The sequence below is a fragment of the Bos indicus x Bos taurus genome, chromosome 17, assembly GCF_003369695.1.
Source record: "Bos indicus x Bos taurus breed Angus x Brahman F1 hybrid chromosome 17, Bos_hybrid_MaternalHap_v2.0, whole genome shotgun sequence".
NCBI lineage: Eukaryota > Metazoa > Chordata > Mammalia > Artiodactyla > Bovidae > Bos > Bos indicus x Bos taurus.
This window is the reverse complement of record NC_040092.1, coordinates 59,196,810-59,215,400: the sequence shown is the minus strand read 5'-3', so window position 1 is coordinate 59,215,400 and position 18,591 is coordinate 59,196,810. Positions and strand designations below refer to the sequence as shown.

Below are 18,591 nucleotides of genomic sequence, written 5' to 3'. Positions count from 1 at the left end.
TTGCTAAGTCGTGTCCAATTCTTTGTGATTCCATGGACTGTAGCCTGGCAGGCTCCTGTGTTCACGGAATTCTCCAGGCAAGAATACTGGAGTGGGTTGCCATTTCCAGGGGATCTTTCCGACCCAGGGACTGAACCCACCTTTCCTGCATTGTCGGTGGATCTTTACCACTGAGCCACCTAAGAAGCCCATATAATACTATACTCATATCATTAAACATGTATCCAACCCATAGGACACACACAACACTAAGTGACGTGAAAGTGTTACTAACTTACTCGTGTCTGACTCTTTGCAACCCCATGGACTCTAGCCCACCAGGCTCCTCTGTCCATGGAATTCTTGAGGCAAGAATACTGGAGTGGGTTGCCATTCCCATCTCCAGGGGATCTTCCTGACCCAGGGATTGAATCTGGGTATCCTGCACTGCAGACAGATTCTTTCAGTTCAGTTAAGTTGCTCAGTCGTGTCTGACTCTTTGCGACCCCATGAACTGCAGCATGCCAGGCCTGGCGTCTGGGCATCAGGGTCTTTTCCAATGAGTCAACTCTTTGCATCAGGTGGCCAAAGTATTGGAGTTTCACCTTTAGCATCATTCCTTCCAAAGAATACCCAGGGCTGATCTCCTTCAGAATGGACTGGTTGGATGTCCTTGCAGTCCAAGGGACTTTCAAGAGTCTTCTCCAACACCACACTTCAAAAGCATCAATTCTTCGGCACTCAGCACTCACCATCCAACTCTCACATCCATACATGACCACAGGAAAAACCACTGCCTTGATTAGACGGACCTTTGTTGGCAAAGTAATGTCTCTTAAATATGCTATCCAGGTTGGTCACAACTTTCCTTCCAAGGAGTAAGCGTCTTTTAATTTCATGGCTGCAATCACCATTTGCAGTGGTTTTGGAGCCCCCCAAAATAAAGTCTGACACTGTTTTCACTGTTCCCCATCTATTTGCCATGAAGTGATGGGACCAGATGCCATGGTCTTTGTTTTCTGAATGTTGAGCTTTAAGCCAACTTTTTCACTCTCCACTTTCACTTTCATCAAGAGGCTTTTTAGTTCCTCTTCACTTTCTGCCATAAGGGTGGTATCATCTGCATATCTGAGGTTATTGATATTTCTCCCAGCAATCTTGATTCCAGCTTGTGTTTCTTCCAGTCCAGCGTTTCTCATGATGTACTCTGCATATAAGTTAAATAAGCAGGGTGACAATATACAGCCTTGACGTACTCCTTTTCCTATTTGGAACCAGTCTGTTGTTCCATGTCCAGTTCTAACTGTGGCTTCCTGATCTGCATATAGGTTTCTCAAGAGTCAGGTCGGGTGATCTGGTATTCCTATGTCTTTCAGAATTTTCCACAGTTTATTGTGATCCACACAGTCAAAGGCTTTGGCATAGTCAATAAAGCAGAAATAGATGTTTTTCTGAAACTCTCTTGCTTTTTCCATGATCCAGGGGATGTTGGCAATTTGATCTCTGGGTCCTCTGCCTTTTCTAAAACCAGCTTGAACATCTGGAAGTTCACAGTTCACGTATTGCTGAAGCCTGGCTTGGAGAATTTTGAGCATTACTTTACTAGCGTGTGAGATGAGTGCAATTGTGTGGTAGTTTGAGCATTCTTTGGCATTGCCTTTCTTTGGGATTGGAATGAAAACTGATGTTTTCCAGTCCTGTGGCCATTGCTGAGTTTTCCAAATTTGCTGGCATATTGAGTGCAGCGCTTTCACAGCATCATCTTTCAGGATTTGAAATAGCTCAACTGGAATTCCATCACCTCCACTAGCTTTGTTCATAGTGATGTTTTCTAAGGCCCACTTGACTTCACATTCCAGGATGTCTGGCTCTAGGTCAGTGATCACACCATTGTGGGTGTGATCTGGGTCACACATCTGGGTCATGACGATCTTTTTCGTACAGTTCTTCTGTGTATTCTGCCATCTCTTCTTAGTATTTTCTGCTTCTGTTAGGTCCATACCATTTCTGTCCTTTATTGAGCCCATCTTTGCATGAAATGTTCCCTTGGTATCTCTAATTTTCTTGAAGAGATCTCTAGTCTTTCCCATTCTGTTGTTTTCCTCTATTTCTTTGCATTGATCGCTGAGGAAGGCTTTATCTCTCCTTGCTATTCTTTGGAACTCTGCATTCAGATGCTTATATCTTTCCTTTTCTCCTTTGCTTTTCACTTCTCTTCTTTTCACAGCTATTTGTAAGGCCTCCCAGACAGCCATTTTGTTTTTTTGCATTTCTTTTCCATGGGGATGGTCTTGATCCCTGTCTCCTGTACAATGTCACGAACCTCCATCCATAGTTCATCAGGCACTCTGTCTATCAGATCTAGTCCCTTAAATTTATTTCTCACTTCCACTGTGTAGTCATAAGGGATTTGATTTAGGTCATACCTGAACGGTCTAGTGGTTTTCCCTACTTTCTTTGATTTAATTCTGAAATTTTACCCTAATGTAAACCAGGGTCCTTGGGTGGTAATGATGTGCCAGTGTAGGTTTCTCAATTGTAAAAAATGAGCATTTGGGTGGGGCATGTTGATAGTGGGGGAGGCAATGCTTGTGCAGGGGTTATATAGGAAAATCTCTGTGCTTTCTGTTGAATTTTGCTGTGAACTTCAAACTAACCTAAAAATTAAAATGTCTTTTAAAAAGAGGAGAGGAGGCACCTGATGCCAGCTACCTGAAAGCACTGGCTGACCGTTATCAGTAAGAGGATAAGCACAAGATTCTTGGCCTGCTGCTCTGCACCAAGGTGCTTAATAAGAGTCAGCTTTGCTCTGTAGGCAATAATTTTGGATTTTAGTTTCCTTTCTGCTTTATTAAATCCTCCTCTGCTTGAAATACTTTTGGAGGGAGGCAGATTGTTCGGCCCTCTACCGCCGGAGGATGTAAGACTCCACAGCACAGGCACTCTGCCACATGTAAGGTCTGTAAGGCACTCCGCCCTGTGTTTTCACACTGAGGGTCGGGACTCCCTGGGAGGGGTGCGTGAAGGGTCCGGTGGGATTGTGGTGACTCAGGCTGCTCTGACTTCAAAGTGCTGCTTTGTGGTGGTATCTGTGCATTCTGAGCTCCAGGAATGGAATGTGACAGTTTCCTCCACATCCTGAACCCACCTTAAGTATTCCCTGTCGCCCAGATTTTAAGATCTGCTGAGATGCCAAAAAGGAAATGAACTGTAGACTTGCACTTTGATGGAGGGGAGATGAAGGGCAGGAGGGATTATAAAAAGAAAAAGTTCGAGAAATACTCACCTTGCACATAATGAACACTCAATAAACATTAAATAGCAATAATAACTTAATGAGTAAATGAATAAATGTGGCCAGATATCCCTTAGTATGAGTCACAGACCACAGACTGAATGAAGCCTTCATCAAAGAAATGCTATACAGTATCACACTTCCTTGCATTTTTCAAGTGTATCCCAAATTTCTCATTCTACATACTTATTTTTTTTTGGCTGGCACCGAGTGGCATATGGGACCCTAGTTCCCCAAGCAGGGATTGAACCCGCATCCCCCGCAGTGGAAGTATGGAGTCCTAACCACTGGAGTGACAGGGAAGTCCCTCTAGTTAGTGGTCATTTCTTTATGATTCACTGTAGTTTTCATGCCTGGAAAATCCCATGGACGGAGGAGCCTGGTGGGCTACAATCCATGGGGTTGCAAAGAGTCGGACACAACTGAGTGACCTCTGTGTGTGTGTGTGTGTGTGTGTGTGTGTGTAGCAAACAATCAATCTGAATTCCTTTAACATTTATAGTTTTTTTCAAGTAAAAAAGTTAACATTTAGCTCAACTCCTTCCAAATGCCACCAAGTCATCTTATATTAAGTGAAGCTACGATAATAAGAAGCATAATTTCTTTAAAATCTATCAGGTGTGTCAGACACTCTAGTGCTTCACTTACAAGATTTATATTTAATCAGTACAGCATTCTTACAAGGTGGATATTACCATCCTTATTTACTGTATGAGGAAATTAACATTTAGAAGTGTGTAAGACCTGGGTTCAATCCCTGGGTTGCGAAGATCCCCTGGAGGAGGGCATGGCAACCCACTCCAGTACTCTTGCAGGGAGAATCCCATGGACAGAGGAGCCTGGCGGGCTGCAGTCCATGGGGTTGCAAAGAGTTGAACACGACTGAACAACTCAGCATGCACACAAGGACAGCAGAGGGTGAGATGGTCAGATAGCATCACTGACTTGAATGTGAGCAAACTCTGGGAGATACTGAAGGACAGGGGAGTCTGGCATGCTACCGTCTATGGGGTTGCAAAGAGTCAGATACAACTTAGCGACTGAACAACAGCAGAGACAAAGGTTTATTATTTGTCTGAAGTGTTCAGTTTGAAGTCTTAATCATGATCCTAGCCCACCAGTGTTTATCTAATAAGAACCCTCCAAAATGTTAAGGTGATTTTTCTCTGTGAATTTGTCCTTTGTCTTATCTAATCTGTCTTCTCAATGTGCTTCACACATGAATAGAAGAAAGAGAACAAAATCCTGGGTGACAACGAACCAGTGTGATTTTAGCAGCATAGTGTTGGCTGAGACTCTGTTCCCTGCCTGGAAACTCCCTTTTCCCCACTTTGTGAATCCCTGCTCTGCGGTAAGGCAGGAGAGAGAAGAGGCTTGTATTCTCACCTGCCTGGATCATGGAGGCCATGGGCAAACACTTCTGGGGGCTGGTTGGTGCTGTTGAAGTGCGGGTTGCTCCTAGGTATGGAGTACGGCGCGTGGCACATGTCAGTATCCACGTCCAGCCGGAGCACGGAACCTGTGAAGTCGCTGAGGGATCAGAGGACCGCGTAAGGGCTTTCTGTTCTTGTTACATATTTCACCTACACTAAAGGCAGGGAGGTTGCTCTATGGCTAAAAAAAATAAATAAATAAAAACCACCTCCCCTCATTTGACAAAAAACTATTAACATTCCAAATTCCACGTTGTGGGAAATGAAACCAGAGACTGTTTTGTTTCGGACCAGCACTGAGACACACACAGCTCGACGGTGACGGAAGGCTGTGGCATCGGTGGGGTACATCCTCTGAAATGTTTTTTTCCAATCCACGTGTTTAACATCCCCTGAGAAGTTCCACTGAATGACATCAGTCCATTAGGCAGTGTGGAAGGTGGCTGCTGCACAACCCCCATGGGAGGAACTGGTGTGAGGACATCTGAGAAGAGCGACTTCCAGAAATACTGCATCAGCAGATTTATTGAATTCCTCTTCATGTTACAAATGCAGATACTGATAATAACAGTTAAAGAATTTAACCAAAGTGATCTAATTCAGTTTTTAATTCACTTAAAGCACTTTAGCATCAAGGGGCACCTGTTTCTCCGTTTTGTTTTTTACCTTAATCCATCCATTTCTTCCATATCATCCAGTGTGATCATCCCGTCACCGAGGATGATGTACAGAAAGCCGTCAGGACCGAAGAGCAGCTGTCCCCCTAGGTGCTTTCTGTGGAGTTCGGCGACTTCAAGAAATACTCTGGCTGTTCGTAGATCAACTTGATGGGGGTTTTTCCTAGTGGTGGGGATGAAACAAATCATGACTGTGAAATTTGTCAGGTGAACCCACAGAAAGTAAATAGGATACAAATAGGGAAGCACACACGTGGCATGTAAATAAGCAAACATACTGAAGGTGAAGCTAATAAAAATTACAGAAAAATTACGTTAGTTTCTAGGTTTCCCAAGTGGCATTTAAGAGGAAAGAGAATTGTAGAAAATGCCAAAACTACCATTTTCCGCAATTTTCCTTAAAGACACAATCGGGATGTTCAGCCAGATGGAGACTGAGGTTTAACTATTGCCACCTGATGGTAAATTATTTGTAACTTCTAAACAAAAAACTACAAAGACACAGTGAGAAAAATAATATCAACCATCTTTTAATGATACCTGGATACTGTGTATTCCACAACTCTAAGAATATGATCATGAGGCCCCATAGCCCACCGTTCTTGGTTGGTGGTATAAGACACGTATAGCTTTCCATTTTTCTTGTAATTGGGATGGAATGCAAGGCTTAGCAGTCCTCTTTCATCTCCTCCCTGCAGTCAAATGAAAAACACAAAGAATTGTGAAGTTAATTATGTTCTTTATTGTGTTTAAACTGGAACCCCCAAAAGAGTCCCTTTCTTCTTCCTGGATAATCTTTGTCCAAACTCTTTTCTTTCCTTCCTTGCCTACTGCACACACAAAAAGATGATAAAATATTTCACTTTGCAGAACTCTTTAAGGGCTAGAAACAAGACAGTTGTCTTGCGTGGTTATCTACGCACAAGACCCTCACACCACTTTTGTCGAGTGATTTGTGTATGTAATCTGGGGAAGCTAGGAAGACAAGTTTAAGTGCTGTGAAGAATTCTTTGCTGGGTTACTAGGTTGCTTGTAGTTCACAGAAGACAAATAAAAAGGTTCATAATCAGCAGTCACTTCTAATCCAAGTCTCCCAAACCTAAAACACAGTGCGGGCTGCCAACTCCCACTGTCTTGGCAATCTATTTAGAAAACAGTTAAATTGCTTGTGTAATATGTAAACCTTTGTTTTACCCTGGAGGCATCGACATCAGTTGTCACAACCATGGTGGTCTGTTCGTCATAGCTAGGTAATAAGCAGCCTTGGCCTAGAAATGAGCTATTTTTACATAGATCCTTTCGCTGCCTTGAGTTTTTTCTTTATAGAAAGATGGAGAAATGAGAGGAGAGCTAAAAGCCAGAGCTGGGGTGGGGGTGGGAAAAATCCTAGAGAGGAAAGGGGACACTAGGAAATAAAAGAAAAATCCCAAACAACTTTCTTTTGTTATTATATGTATGTCAAGAATTGTATACATTAGGCATGCCAAATGCTGTAACAATTAAAACATCATCGTGTGCTTAAATAGAAAGGCATTTTATCTTTATTTTCTGCTAATTCAGCTTGATGAAACTCAATATGGTCTTAGCATTTGTTTTATCCCACAAGTAGTCTAGGAATTTCTATAATGAAATCAAAGTATCTAAAATTATCGAGATCAGATACTTCAAGTTCACATCCTGGTAAGCCAGTGAGCAATTCGTCTGTAGTCTGCGGAGTTATGTACAATGGCGAAAAATGTGACCGAACCTGCCCTTAGGACATCACCTTATCCCTGCTATTTCATTAAACAGCACATCTCTTAGGGTGAAAAGCTGTAAGTTACTCCTTAGACGTGTCAGAGAAGCAAAACCAGTCTCTAATACTGCAATTTCTTCACTGGGTTATACTCCATCATTCTGCCTTTGTTCCCCAGAATAGCTTGTGTTACTAGAAATGTCTGATACTGTTTGTATGCTACATGGATTTGTGAATTTCAAGTTCTAGGCATAAAAGTTTACTTTTAATAAACATTGTTTATTTCCTGGATTAGAGAAAAACTGCTTTCATATGTATGCCATCCAAAGCCGAAACGTCCAAACTTTAAGTGTGTGTAAGTAATAAAGTGGGTGCAAATATCCCAGAACTACCAAGTTATTATTCAAATGTCCCAAAAGCCAGCCTCTTCATCTGCATATTACAATATGATTAATTTTAATTTTAACAACGAGAACTATCTCACTGAAGGGTAAGTCTTTATGACTTTATGAATGAGCCTGTTTTTTGGATTATCTCACTATGATGATTTTCATATTGACTCATCTTTCTTCTTACATCTTAATTAAACAGATAGCTCTTGCCTTTCTTATGAGACATTGAAAACAGGGATGTGTAACTAGTATTTGATTATAGAAAAACCACTGCACATCTAAACCTCCCTGATGGCTGAAGAAGGGGTGGGATTTATTTTGTAATTAATTCCTCTTCCAGACACATCCCCCTCTAAAGCTGTGAATGCAGGTTAAGTACTGCTGCCCACTTCACAAATGTTTGTGTTCCACTAGAAGAAGGTTTTGTTGAAAGTAGTTCTTTTGTAGTCTTTAATCAAATCATCTGAAAGACAATTTGAACTGGCTAGCAACATGGTTTAAAACTGTGCTGGTTGCTTTTTGGGAATTAGGTGTAGAATTCACGCACTGTAGAGATACAGAAGGAAAAAGAGATTTAAATAAATCCACAAGTGATAGAAGACAGTTGTTTACCTTAGAGATGGATGTATCTCACGAATGAATTTGGAGTTGGGGGGCACCACTGACTTTTATTAAAGGGCCAAACATGGAGAAAGAATGAGACATCTGAATGACAAGTAAATAAATCAAGAAAGTCATTTCAGAAATGTCCTGAATTTTTCAGGTTATAGGATTTACATTTGTTTAGGTGGTGCTAGTGGTAAAGAACTCTCCCGCCAATGCAGGAAACATAAGAGACGCAGGTTTGATCCCTGGGTCGGGAAGATCCCTGGACGAGGGCATGGCAACCCATTCCAGTATTCTTGCCTGGAGACTGCTATGGGCAGAAGAGCCTGGTGGGCTACAGTCCATAGGGTTGCACAGAGTCAGACAAGACTGAAGCAACTTAGCACACACACACAATAATTACACATGATTTCACTTTTCTAAAGTCAATTTCCAGGTGCAAAGTAGTGTTCTGGGTGGTTTAGAAACAGGACTAATGACTCAATCATTTCAGGGAAATACTCACTTTCATAATCATAGTGATGAAAAAAATTAATATACTATGTACACATCCTAGGGTGTCTCTCAAAACTAGCTTTTAAAATTATATCATATAACACAATTCCGAGATTGGGAAGGAAGGCTATTTGACTCCTGTTAGGATTTTAAAGTATTGGTAGGCTCACATTTAGCTTGAATTAGCCTGCAGAGGTATGCTGTCCATTTAAAGCATGTTACAAATCATAAGAATGGAGAAGTATGTCGATTGGACACTGAAGTTTTAACTTTGGGCCAGGGTCAGAGGCTATAATGCCAGAACCACCACCAGATTTTTGAGGCTTCCAGACCTTCTGTGGTTGCTTCCACCAGTCTTCATCAGCGCACTGCCGCCTGAGAGCCCGAGTGTTGGCCCCTGGCGCCAGGATCGAAAAAATGGCCCAGCTCTCGCAGGCTCATCAAAAAGCCCTTATGTTAATGTTCCCGTCTTTTTACTCTTTCCCTTTCTTTCCCTTCATTATGTGTAGTTTTATGGAATGAAAACCAAGCACTCCTCCCAGAAATATCAAATTATTGCACTGTTTCTGCTGAGCATCTGGAGGGAATGAACCTCTAGTGATTAATTAGTTCAACAAAGTTGCCTTAAAAGGGAGACAAACACAGTCCTAGATGGCAAACGGAAGCTCCGCGGTGCAGGGAGCCACACCTTTCCAAATGACACTGACTTCTAACATCATACTTGTGAAACTGTTAACCTGATGTCCCAAATGTTTACCCTGAGTGATGTGAGAAAGAGTAATGTGTCCAAATATTCACATTATACTTTGTACTTTATTACTAATACCAAATGCTCTGTGTGTGTGTCACTGCCTGAACCAAACGGGCAAAAATTAGTTTACAACAACACTTAAGAGTTTCCTCTATTTGGATAATGCTGTTTTTTTTCCTCCAAGTTCACTGACTGAAGCTTCGACAGAATATCATTCTAGGCTCCCATGAGCCCCTTTCTTCCCTGTGCCCAGGCCTCTCAATACCACATCAACTTCTGGACAGCCTCTCACCAAGCACCAAGGGCCCCTCAAAATCAGGTACTTGCATGATTTGAAAATAATGTCCCTATACACTTCAAAGCCCTGAGATCAACCCATGTTTCAGGGTGCATCATAAAACCCTCCTTAGGAACTTTTGGTAAGTAGTTAACTACCATTATAATCATCGTCCAGCTCTCAGGAACAATTTCACAGGTCAGCAGAAAAGAGACAAAGCCCATAAGCAAAGGGTATTGGTGACTTTCATGTAAGTACAAGATGAGATCTAGTCCTACAGTTTTGAGATAAACTCTTCCCTGGTGAACACATCAAAGTTCTAACCAAATGACTACAAATATTCTTCTTTGAAGAAAATGAAGCAGCTGTTGAAAAAGACAGGGAATCATGAGATGATTCTAACAGGAAGTATGTTTTACTTTTTTAATAGAAATTGTTGGGCATGGCCTTTCATGATGATATTTTAAAGAAAACATTCCAATGTTTTCATATTTCAATGTGGCGAAAGTTAATTTTTTTCTGATTTCTGCCTACTTTAAAACTGGCCTTAATATTTTCTATTTGGCAATTGACTTGTGTATTTTAGGAAACAGGGCTGGGCTGCACTGAGTTGGAAGCGTCACTTCTCACTTTTGCATAGTTTGCTTAGTGACCCTTCGGCAAGGTCAGTGATCCATAGAACAGCCCTACGGTACAGAGAAACCAAGGAAACAGAGAAACCAAGGAAACGTAAAGTAAGACGGCACTCCCTGTCACTGTCTCGTCAGACAAAAGCGCGTTTAACACTCACCCAGCGAATATTTAGTGAATATCTACTGCGTGTTAGGCATTATACTTGGCACCAGGGGTAAGATAATCAACAAGAACCAATTCCTGTCTTCCAGGTGCTTATCCAAGGAAGCAGGTAACAAAGTTTTCAGTTGTTATTTCCCCTATAAATTCTTTATGATGCTAATTTGAGATGCAGGGCAGTTAATGCTACACTATTAGAAATATGCATGGCCCCAAACCAAGCATTAAAGAGAGTAAATAGCTATTCTGGGTAACTTCTGACACGAAGTTTAATTAGCATATCTTCACTGAGGTTTCTCCACTCTAAAACATGGTAAAAAAAGAAAAAAAAGAAAAAACCTTGGTTTTATGACAGATAAATTACATGAAGATTAGGAAGAGTGTCTGCAAATAGTAAAACCATCTTCTAAATTTATCTGACATCTGTTACCCAGAAAAACACATATGAATGAAGACCTCTGGTAGAACTTTTGTTCTCTTAGTAATGAAGGAGTTTCTAGGAATTAACATAAGAACAGACTGGTGGCACTTAAAATTCTAAAATATAAACTTTTATTAAAAGGCAAGTCACACATTTCCTTTATTACTTGTCATTAATGTCTATGTTTTAATGGCACATTATCAGGAAAGGGACAAGAGAACTTGGAGACCAATGTGAGCCCCTCCCCGTGCAAGCCTGTGCTTCTTAGATTGGAACCTTTTGTATTCAGAAATGACAAACAGGTTTATTTGAGAACTGTTCATTCAAATACAATACCAGGTTTCTATTACTGCTGTAAAAAGTCATCATAAACTTAGTGGCTCAAAACAATACAAATGTATTATCTTAAAATTAGTAAGTTAGAATCCAACACAGGTCTCATCGGGCTAAAGAATTGTGTTTTCAGAACCATGGTCCTTTCTAGAAGCTCTTAGAGGATAAGTCATTTCCTGTTTCAACTTCAAGCCCCCTGGCATTCCTTGGATGATGCTGCCTTCCTTCCATCTTCAAAGTCAATAATAGCAGGGTTGAATTCTCGTATCTCACCACTCTGACCTTCTCTGCTGTCCTCTCTACTTTTAAGAATTTGTGATGACACTGAACCCACCCAGATAATTCAGTATAATCTTAATTCCATTGCAACCTCAATTCCCCTTTGCCAATTAGGATGAGGAAATCTTTGGGGGGAGCTTTCCTGGTGGCTCAGATGATAAAGAAATGGCCTGCAACGCAGGAGCCCCAGGTTTGATCCATGGTTTGGGAAGATCTCCTGGAGAAGGGAATACCCACTCCAGTATTCTTGCCTGGAGGATTCCATGGACAGAGGAACCTGGCGGGCTATAGTCCATGGGGTGGCAAAGAGTCAGACATAACTGAGTGACTTTCACTCACTAACATCTGTTGGGGAAGGGCATTTTCTGCCTGCTACGTGGCTATTTTAATCTGTTTTTAAAAAGGATCCTAAGCACTGATGACTTGAGCCATCTTGGCCGTGCCCTGAAAGAGAGGACTAATGAAGCTCACCAATACATTCATAAGGAGATATCTAAGGAGATTGCTGGTGCTGGAGAAGACTCTTGAGAGACCCTTGGACAACAAGGAGATCAAACCAGTGGATCATCAAGGAAATCAACCCTGAATACTCATTGGAAGGACTGATGCTGAAACTGAAACTCCAATACTTTAGCCACCTGATGTGAAGACCCAACTCATTGGGAAACACCCTGATGCAGGGAAAGATTGAAGGCAGGAGGACAAAGGGATGACAGAGGATGAGATGGCTAGATAGCATACCAATTCAATGGACATGAACTTGGGCCATCTCCGGGAGACAGCAAGAGACAGGGAAGCCTGACATGCTGCAGTTCACAGGTTCACAAAAGTTAAGATGTGACTTAGGGACTGAACAAAAACAACCGCAACGACCTAAGGAGAGCACTTTCACAGCAAGCACTCTCTCTGAGCTGTCAGTATCACAGGAACAACCAACACCCTTCAAAGTGAGATGAGAGCACTTTTCAGAATGGAGGAGGAGAAAGTGGAGACCATCTCTATGTGGGCACAGATGAACTCAGTCAAGAGCAGAACTCCTGTGTTAATCACAGGATGCAAAGAAGGTACAATCAATGGAGCCAAACCATTTCCAAACACTAGAGGACCTCAATCTCACTAAAACTTTATTTTGGCTTGTTGGTAAGTTTGGAAAAGCACTGTATTCATTTCTCCACAACTGCTGGAAAAGATGAAGAGCATTGCTTTTCAATAGTTCCCAAAGTCTAATTTGGTCTCAGAAGAGGAGCCAATCTCCTGAAGAACCCAGAGGGTTTATGGGAGGGGCTGCATGATGCTACAGCACAGCATGACGTGGGCTGTTGTATAATACAATGAAAAATATACTTGATTTTTTGGTCTTGTTTCTTGGCACAGCTCTTAAAACCATTGGAATTTCCTGAGTGATAGGAGCGTCTTTTGTTCTTCATTAGTCTTACCTGAGTTTGTGCTAACAAAGTGACTTGGTATTTCCCCTAGCCCCCATAGGTTCAGGGCTTCCCTGGTGGCTCCGGAGTAAAGAATCCACCTGTAATGCAGGAGATGCGGGTTCGATCCCTGAGTCAGGAAAATCCCCTGGAGAAGGAAATGGCAACCCATTCCAGTATTCTTGCCTGGGAAATCTCATGGACAGAGGAGCTGGGCAGGCTACAGTCCACGGGGTTGCAAAGAATCAGACACAACGGAACAACTAAACAACAATCACAACAATAGATAGCTTCAGGATGGAGACTGGTAGCCAGAGGAGCCAAAAGGTGTAACTGGGGGATTAGAACTTTCAGCCCCACCCGCCAACCTCCCGGGAGAGGAGAGGGACTGGAGGTTGAGTTCAATCACCAATGGTCATGATTTCATCAATCAATGAAGCCTCCATAAACCCTTAAGTGGTGGAGTCTGGAGAGCTCCCAGGTGGGTCAACACATTGAAGTACTGGAGGGTGGCGCCCCTGGAGAAGGCATGGGAGCTCTATGTCCCCCTAACTTCTATACCTTGTCCTACGTTCCCTTGTAACTAACTGCTCCTGAGTTACAGCTTTTATAACAAACCTGTGGTGAAAAGTGAAAGTATTAGTCACTCAGTCATGTCTGACTGTTTTCAACTCTGGGGGTCTTACAGCCTGCCAGGCTCTTCTGTTCATGGAATTCTCCAGGCTAGAATACTAGAGTGGGTAGCCATTTCCTTCTCCAGGGGATCTTCCCAACCCAGGGATCAAACTCAGGCCTCCCACACTGCAGGCAGATTCTTTCCCATCTGAGCCACAGGGGAAGTCCAACAAGCCTGTAATAGTAAGTAAAGCAATTTCCTGAGCTCTGTCATTGCTCTCTGAGTTACTGAGCCTGGGGAGGGAACCCCCAAATATGTAGTCAGCTCATGGACTACATGAGAACTCATGGGAACCCCCAAATATGTAGTCAGCTGGGCAGAAATGTGGGTAGTGTGGGGGCCCATTTATAGCTGGTGTCTGTAGGGGAGGCAGCCTTATAGGATTGAACCCTTAATCTGTGGGGTCTGGGTGCACTCTGGATAGTTACTGTCAGAAATGAACTGAACTGTTGAACACCCATTGAGTGCTGGAGAATTGGCTGATGTGAGAAAACCGCTCCCCCAAAACCAAAAAAACTCTGTCATTTGGCGTCAGAAAACATTCCAGAAAAAACCTGAGAATTTCATTTCTTTAGCTCTGGGATCTAATGCCTGATGATCTGAGGTGGAGCTGATGTAATAAAAATAGAAATAAAGTGCACAATAAATGTAATGAACTTGAATTATCCAGAAAGCATCCGCCCACCCTGCCCATGGAAAAACTGTCTCCAGGACACCAGTCCCTGGCGCCCAGAAGGCTGGGGACCGTGGCTCTGTACCACTCATCCTCTTTCTAGGAAGGAGTTCATGGTCAACTCTATCGAAGAAGTCTAAGTTATACTTGGAATGATTTGGTAGTCTTCCTGTTGTACAAATTTTATTTTGGAAGTGGACCTTTTTATAAAATATCTTGTGCCATTTTATTACTCACTCTTCTGGCTTTTCTTACTTTCACTGTTCTCTGAGCATGAAACCACAATATACTGAGGCTCTATCACTTACAGTACTAACTCTCCCCTTTTCTTTAAAATTGCCTCTATTTTTCCAGATTCGGATTTTCTTTTAAATAAGTCTGTCTGTAACTTACTCCCTCTGAGTTTCCTGATAATGAATGCACTTCGCAGCACTGTCTTGTCTCCTTAAGGCCTCTGCTATGCTTCATTGTATTTACCCTCTGTTGCAGCGCTTTAAAAAAGTATTTACAGTTTTCAAATGCTGGCGGGACCCATGCTCACCTAGACCACACTCTGACAAAGAGGTCTGTCCTGCTTCATATGAAGTTGGAGAACTGCTAGGAGATACCCCAGTAAGTCAGAGCTTTTAGGAAGTGTTTTATGGGGTATATAATTTCTGGTATGTAGCAATTGGGCCACGTCAAATGTACATTTAGGGCTGTACATTTTATCTTCTGATGGTAGCAAATGCAAAAACAGACGAGAAAAGCACAAACGAGGGGATAAAAGATATTCGAGATGGAGACTAGCTACCTCAAAGTCCCAGTACCCTCTTCAACGACTCTCTTCCCCACTCTTTTCAAGCATAAACAAAATAAATCCGTCACACTGGGTTTAAGTAATGACCTGCGTGGAGGCAAGATACCAGAAGTGGTTATTTTCTAGAATTTACAGCTTTCCAGCTGCTTCTTATTCCATGTACTAATATTCTTTTGACATCTTATGCCGATGGGGAAGAAAGTATACACATATTCAGTTATATAGGTAAAAACTGTTATGATCACAATAACTTACATCTGGGTGTGCATGATTTATTTTATACTTTATTTTAAACTTTATAAGTTTATTTTAAACTTTAAATTGTGAATGGAACCAACTTTCCATCTGAACTGCGATATCTGATACAGGATGGCACATTACAGAGTGGATTGACTTGTTCCTTTTATGCTATCCAGGCAGCAGTTAGTTGCTGTAGAGCCTTTAATATATGCTGCCCAGGGAATCCAATATAGGATCAGGGAATGGCTTGGATACTAAGGACTATTTGGCTCAACAAGGGTCAAGTACTATTAATAATAATATCTGTCATACTCCAGAGTTCAGTTCTCCAAAACATCTTCTCTAAAAGAAAAAAAGAATGCTTCAATAAAACCAAATTGTGTGGAACATCTATTTGAAATAATGACAAAATACTAAAGCTACAAAATGTATAAACCCTTTTTAAAAACAGAATCCTAGCATTAAACACTTTCCTGAAGAAGAAAATGTATAGAGATGTTGGCAACACTTTTAGAGAAAGCTCTTATGTTATGTTTAGGGTACCTGAAAATAAATTAACAAAAGCTTTGATAAAAACTACAAGGACATTCACAGAATTAAAAATGAATAGGGAATTCCCTAACTGTCCAATGGTTAGAACTCTGCACTTTCACTGCCGGGGCCTCAAGATCATAGCTGGTAGAGAACTAAGATCCCACAAGCAGAGAGGTGTGGCCAGAACAAAACCAAAAACAAACAAAATGAATAAAAATGATAGTCAGAAAAGACTGTAACTACATTAAACTCTTCTATTATAACCTACAGGTTTAATACTTGTTGGGCCTTAGATTTTTAAAAGTACACATTTCCTGTATAACATAGGATATTCAAATATATAATACATACATTAATATATAACTGAATCACTTTGCTGTATACATGAAACTAACATAATATTGTGAATCAAGTATACTTCAAATAAACAAATAAAAATTAAAAAGACACATTTCTAGATTGAAATGAAAATGAGTAAAATATTGGGCAGCTACATTTTGGGACATAGCAAAATATCAGATATATAAATTAGGAACTAGACCAAATCCCCACTAGACTGTAAGGTTCTTAAAGGGAGGGGCCTGATCTTGGTATTTCTAGTGTCTTACAGCAGAAGCCTTGTCGTAAATGGTAGCATGCACTGAGCACTTCCTGTGCGCCAGAGACCACGCTAAGTAATTTGTAAGCATTATCTTGTTAAAACTTTATAAAAACTCTAAAGTTTAATACTATTTTATTATTATCTTTACTTTATGGATAGAGACACAGAGACGTAGAGGATTTGAGTAACTTGGCCCAAATGTACACCTACAAGAGGCAAAAGAGAGATTACCCGGCTGGAGGAGAACTAATGTGAACTGTTACGTTCCACCACCTCACCAAATATTCCCTAAATGAAGACAGGAACAAACACAAAATAGATTGTATTCTCTCATCAGCATCTACTGTTCACGGACTGAGGCAGTTTTGAAATAGTCTTAATTAAGTTTACAAAGCTCGGCAGAAGAATGAAATGAAGCTTATACATCAGTTATTTGAAAACAAAGGTTAACTTAGGCTTTAGGGCAATGCACTGATAAACTGACTATCTGGGAAAAAAAAAAAATCCCGAATTTGTGTACATTTCTGTGGTGTAAATACCCTCACCATGGCCCATTTTAAACTGGTAACTTGATGTCTCTGACTGTGGTGTATGAAGCGGTGAGCACAGTTAGCTCTGGAAAACCCAGAACCACCACTGTAGAGTATTTCTATTCTTCAAGACTCAGTTAATAACACTCTTTCTCTCCACTAGTATTGTGCTCTTATCTTTCATCCCCTGCTTTACAGTTTTATCAAACTTGTTCCTTTCAAAGAGAAGTACCCAAATCATTTTGTAAATGAACAGGGGTTCAAAATACTAAGTGAAACATTAATTAAAGACGATATTTTTAGATGAAACAATACATAACAACTAGTCTGGTCCAGTGGCTAGGACTTCTTGCTTCCAATGCAGGGACCGAGGATTTAATCCTTGCTTGAGGAACTAAGATTCAACACGTGGCCTGGTGCAGCCAAAGACAAAGTAAAACCAAAAAACTGGTCTACAGTGAAAAAATAGAGTAGAGAGCTCAACAATCCTTTCAAGGAGTTTATTTGGTTATTTAATGGGCGAGAAAGGCAAATTAAAATTCCTTGGCAAAGATCTCTCCTCCTTCTCATAAAGTTGCTCAGATAATCAAAGAAGACAATGAATGAAAAATCATTTTTATAAATTCCAAAGTGCAATCTGAATGGAAGATACAGCTATTACAATGGACAATGAGGTAAAAGCCATCCTCAAACTCAATCAATCCACAAAACACTAAGATTTTGGAAGGGAATATGATTTTGAAGCAGAGAATGTGTAGCCCTATATTTGAGTCAGATGAGGAATGCATTTAAATTGTGTAGCGGAAGTATTATCTTGCCGGCTACCATCTGAAGAACTTTTGGACTTCAGAAAATTGCAGGCATGGAAAGGCACGTTGATATTTATATTTAGCACCAGGCTTACCACACACTTTTGATAAAGATCTGTCTATATTTCTTCAGAAGATGTAGATGGCATGTGTTAACAGTGGCTTATTAATGAATGATTTGCAAAACTCGAGGTAATCTGAATTTTTATCCTAGCATTGAAACATATATACCTAGCTACTGCTATTGCAGGAATTTTATATTTTTTTTCAGTTAAATATATATATATATATATATATATATATACACAAACACTATAAATATATTCTTTATAGTATTCTCTAAAGTTAAAGTGATTTCTGTAGTAAACAAAGAAGAATGGGAGAAACAAATTAACCCCAACATTTGTGTTTACTAATAATACACATGGCAAGTCACAATATTTTCTCCCCTCTAAAAACAAACTCTATGTAAAAATGCACTTCCAAGATTTATGACAGAAAAATCTGCATTCTTGGTATTGGCAAACAGCTGGGAAAATTACCTCAGAGCAGTACTGACTGACATAACAGATATTTAAATAAATTTTTAAAAGACACTGAAATTTAGATTCAAATTTGAATATCTGGTTATGAACTAAGAAAGAATTTTAAATTATTCAGTGTGTGAAAGTATGTACATTAAAATACACATCTCCCCAAAGATTAGATGATGCTATGGAATAAAGGAAATATTTGTTTATGATGGGGAGTTTCAACTTTTACTTTCCTTACTCTCTCAAATATTTCCTTTTCAGGGTCATTCTTTTTTTTTTTTAGGATCATTCTTAAAATGTAAATATT

The 18,591-nt window shown here is 40.6% G+C and overlaps 1 protein-coding gene across 1 annotated transcript in view; it reads right to left on the bottom strand.

The window, feature by feature from the left end:
- Positions 1 to 18,591, bottom strand: part of HHIP (hedgehog interacting protein) — a 115,539-nt gene that overhangs the window by 42,472 nt on the left and 54,476 nt on the right. The window contains exons 5-7 of the mRNA XM_027567436.1: positions 5,925 to 6,076; positions 5,374 to 5,547; positions 4,661 to 4,804 (exon numbers count right to left, since the gene is read on the bottom strand). Of these exons, the coding sequence (XP_027423237.1) occupies positions 4,661 to 4,804; positions 5,374 to 5,547; positions 5,925 to 6,076 (470 nt within the window). The remainder of the gene's footprint in view (positions 1 to 4,660; positions 4,805 to 5,373; positions 5,548 to 5,924; positions 6,077 to 18,591) is intronic.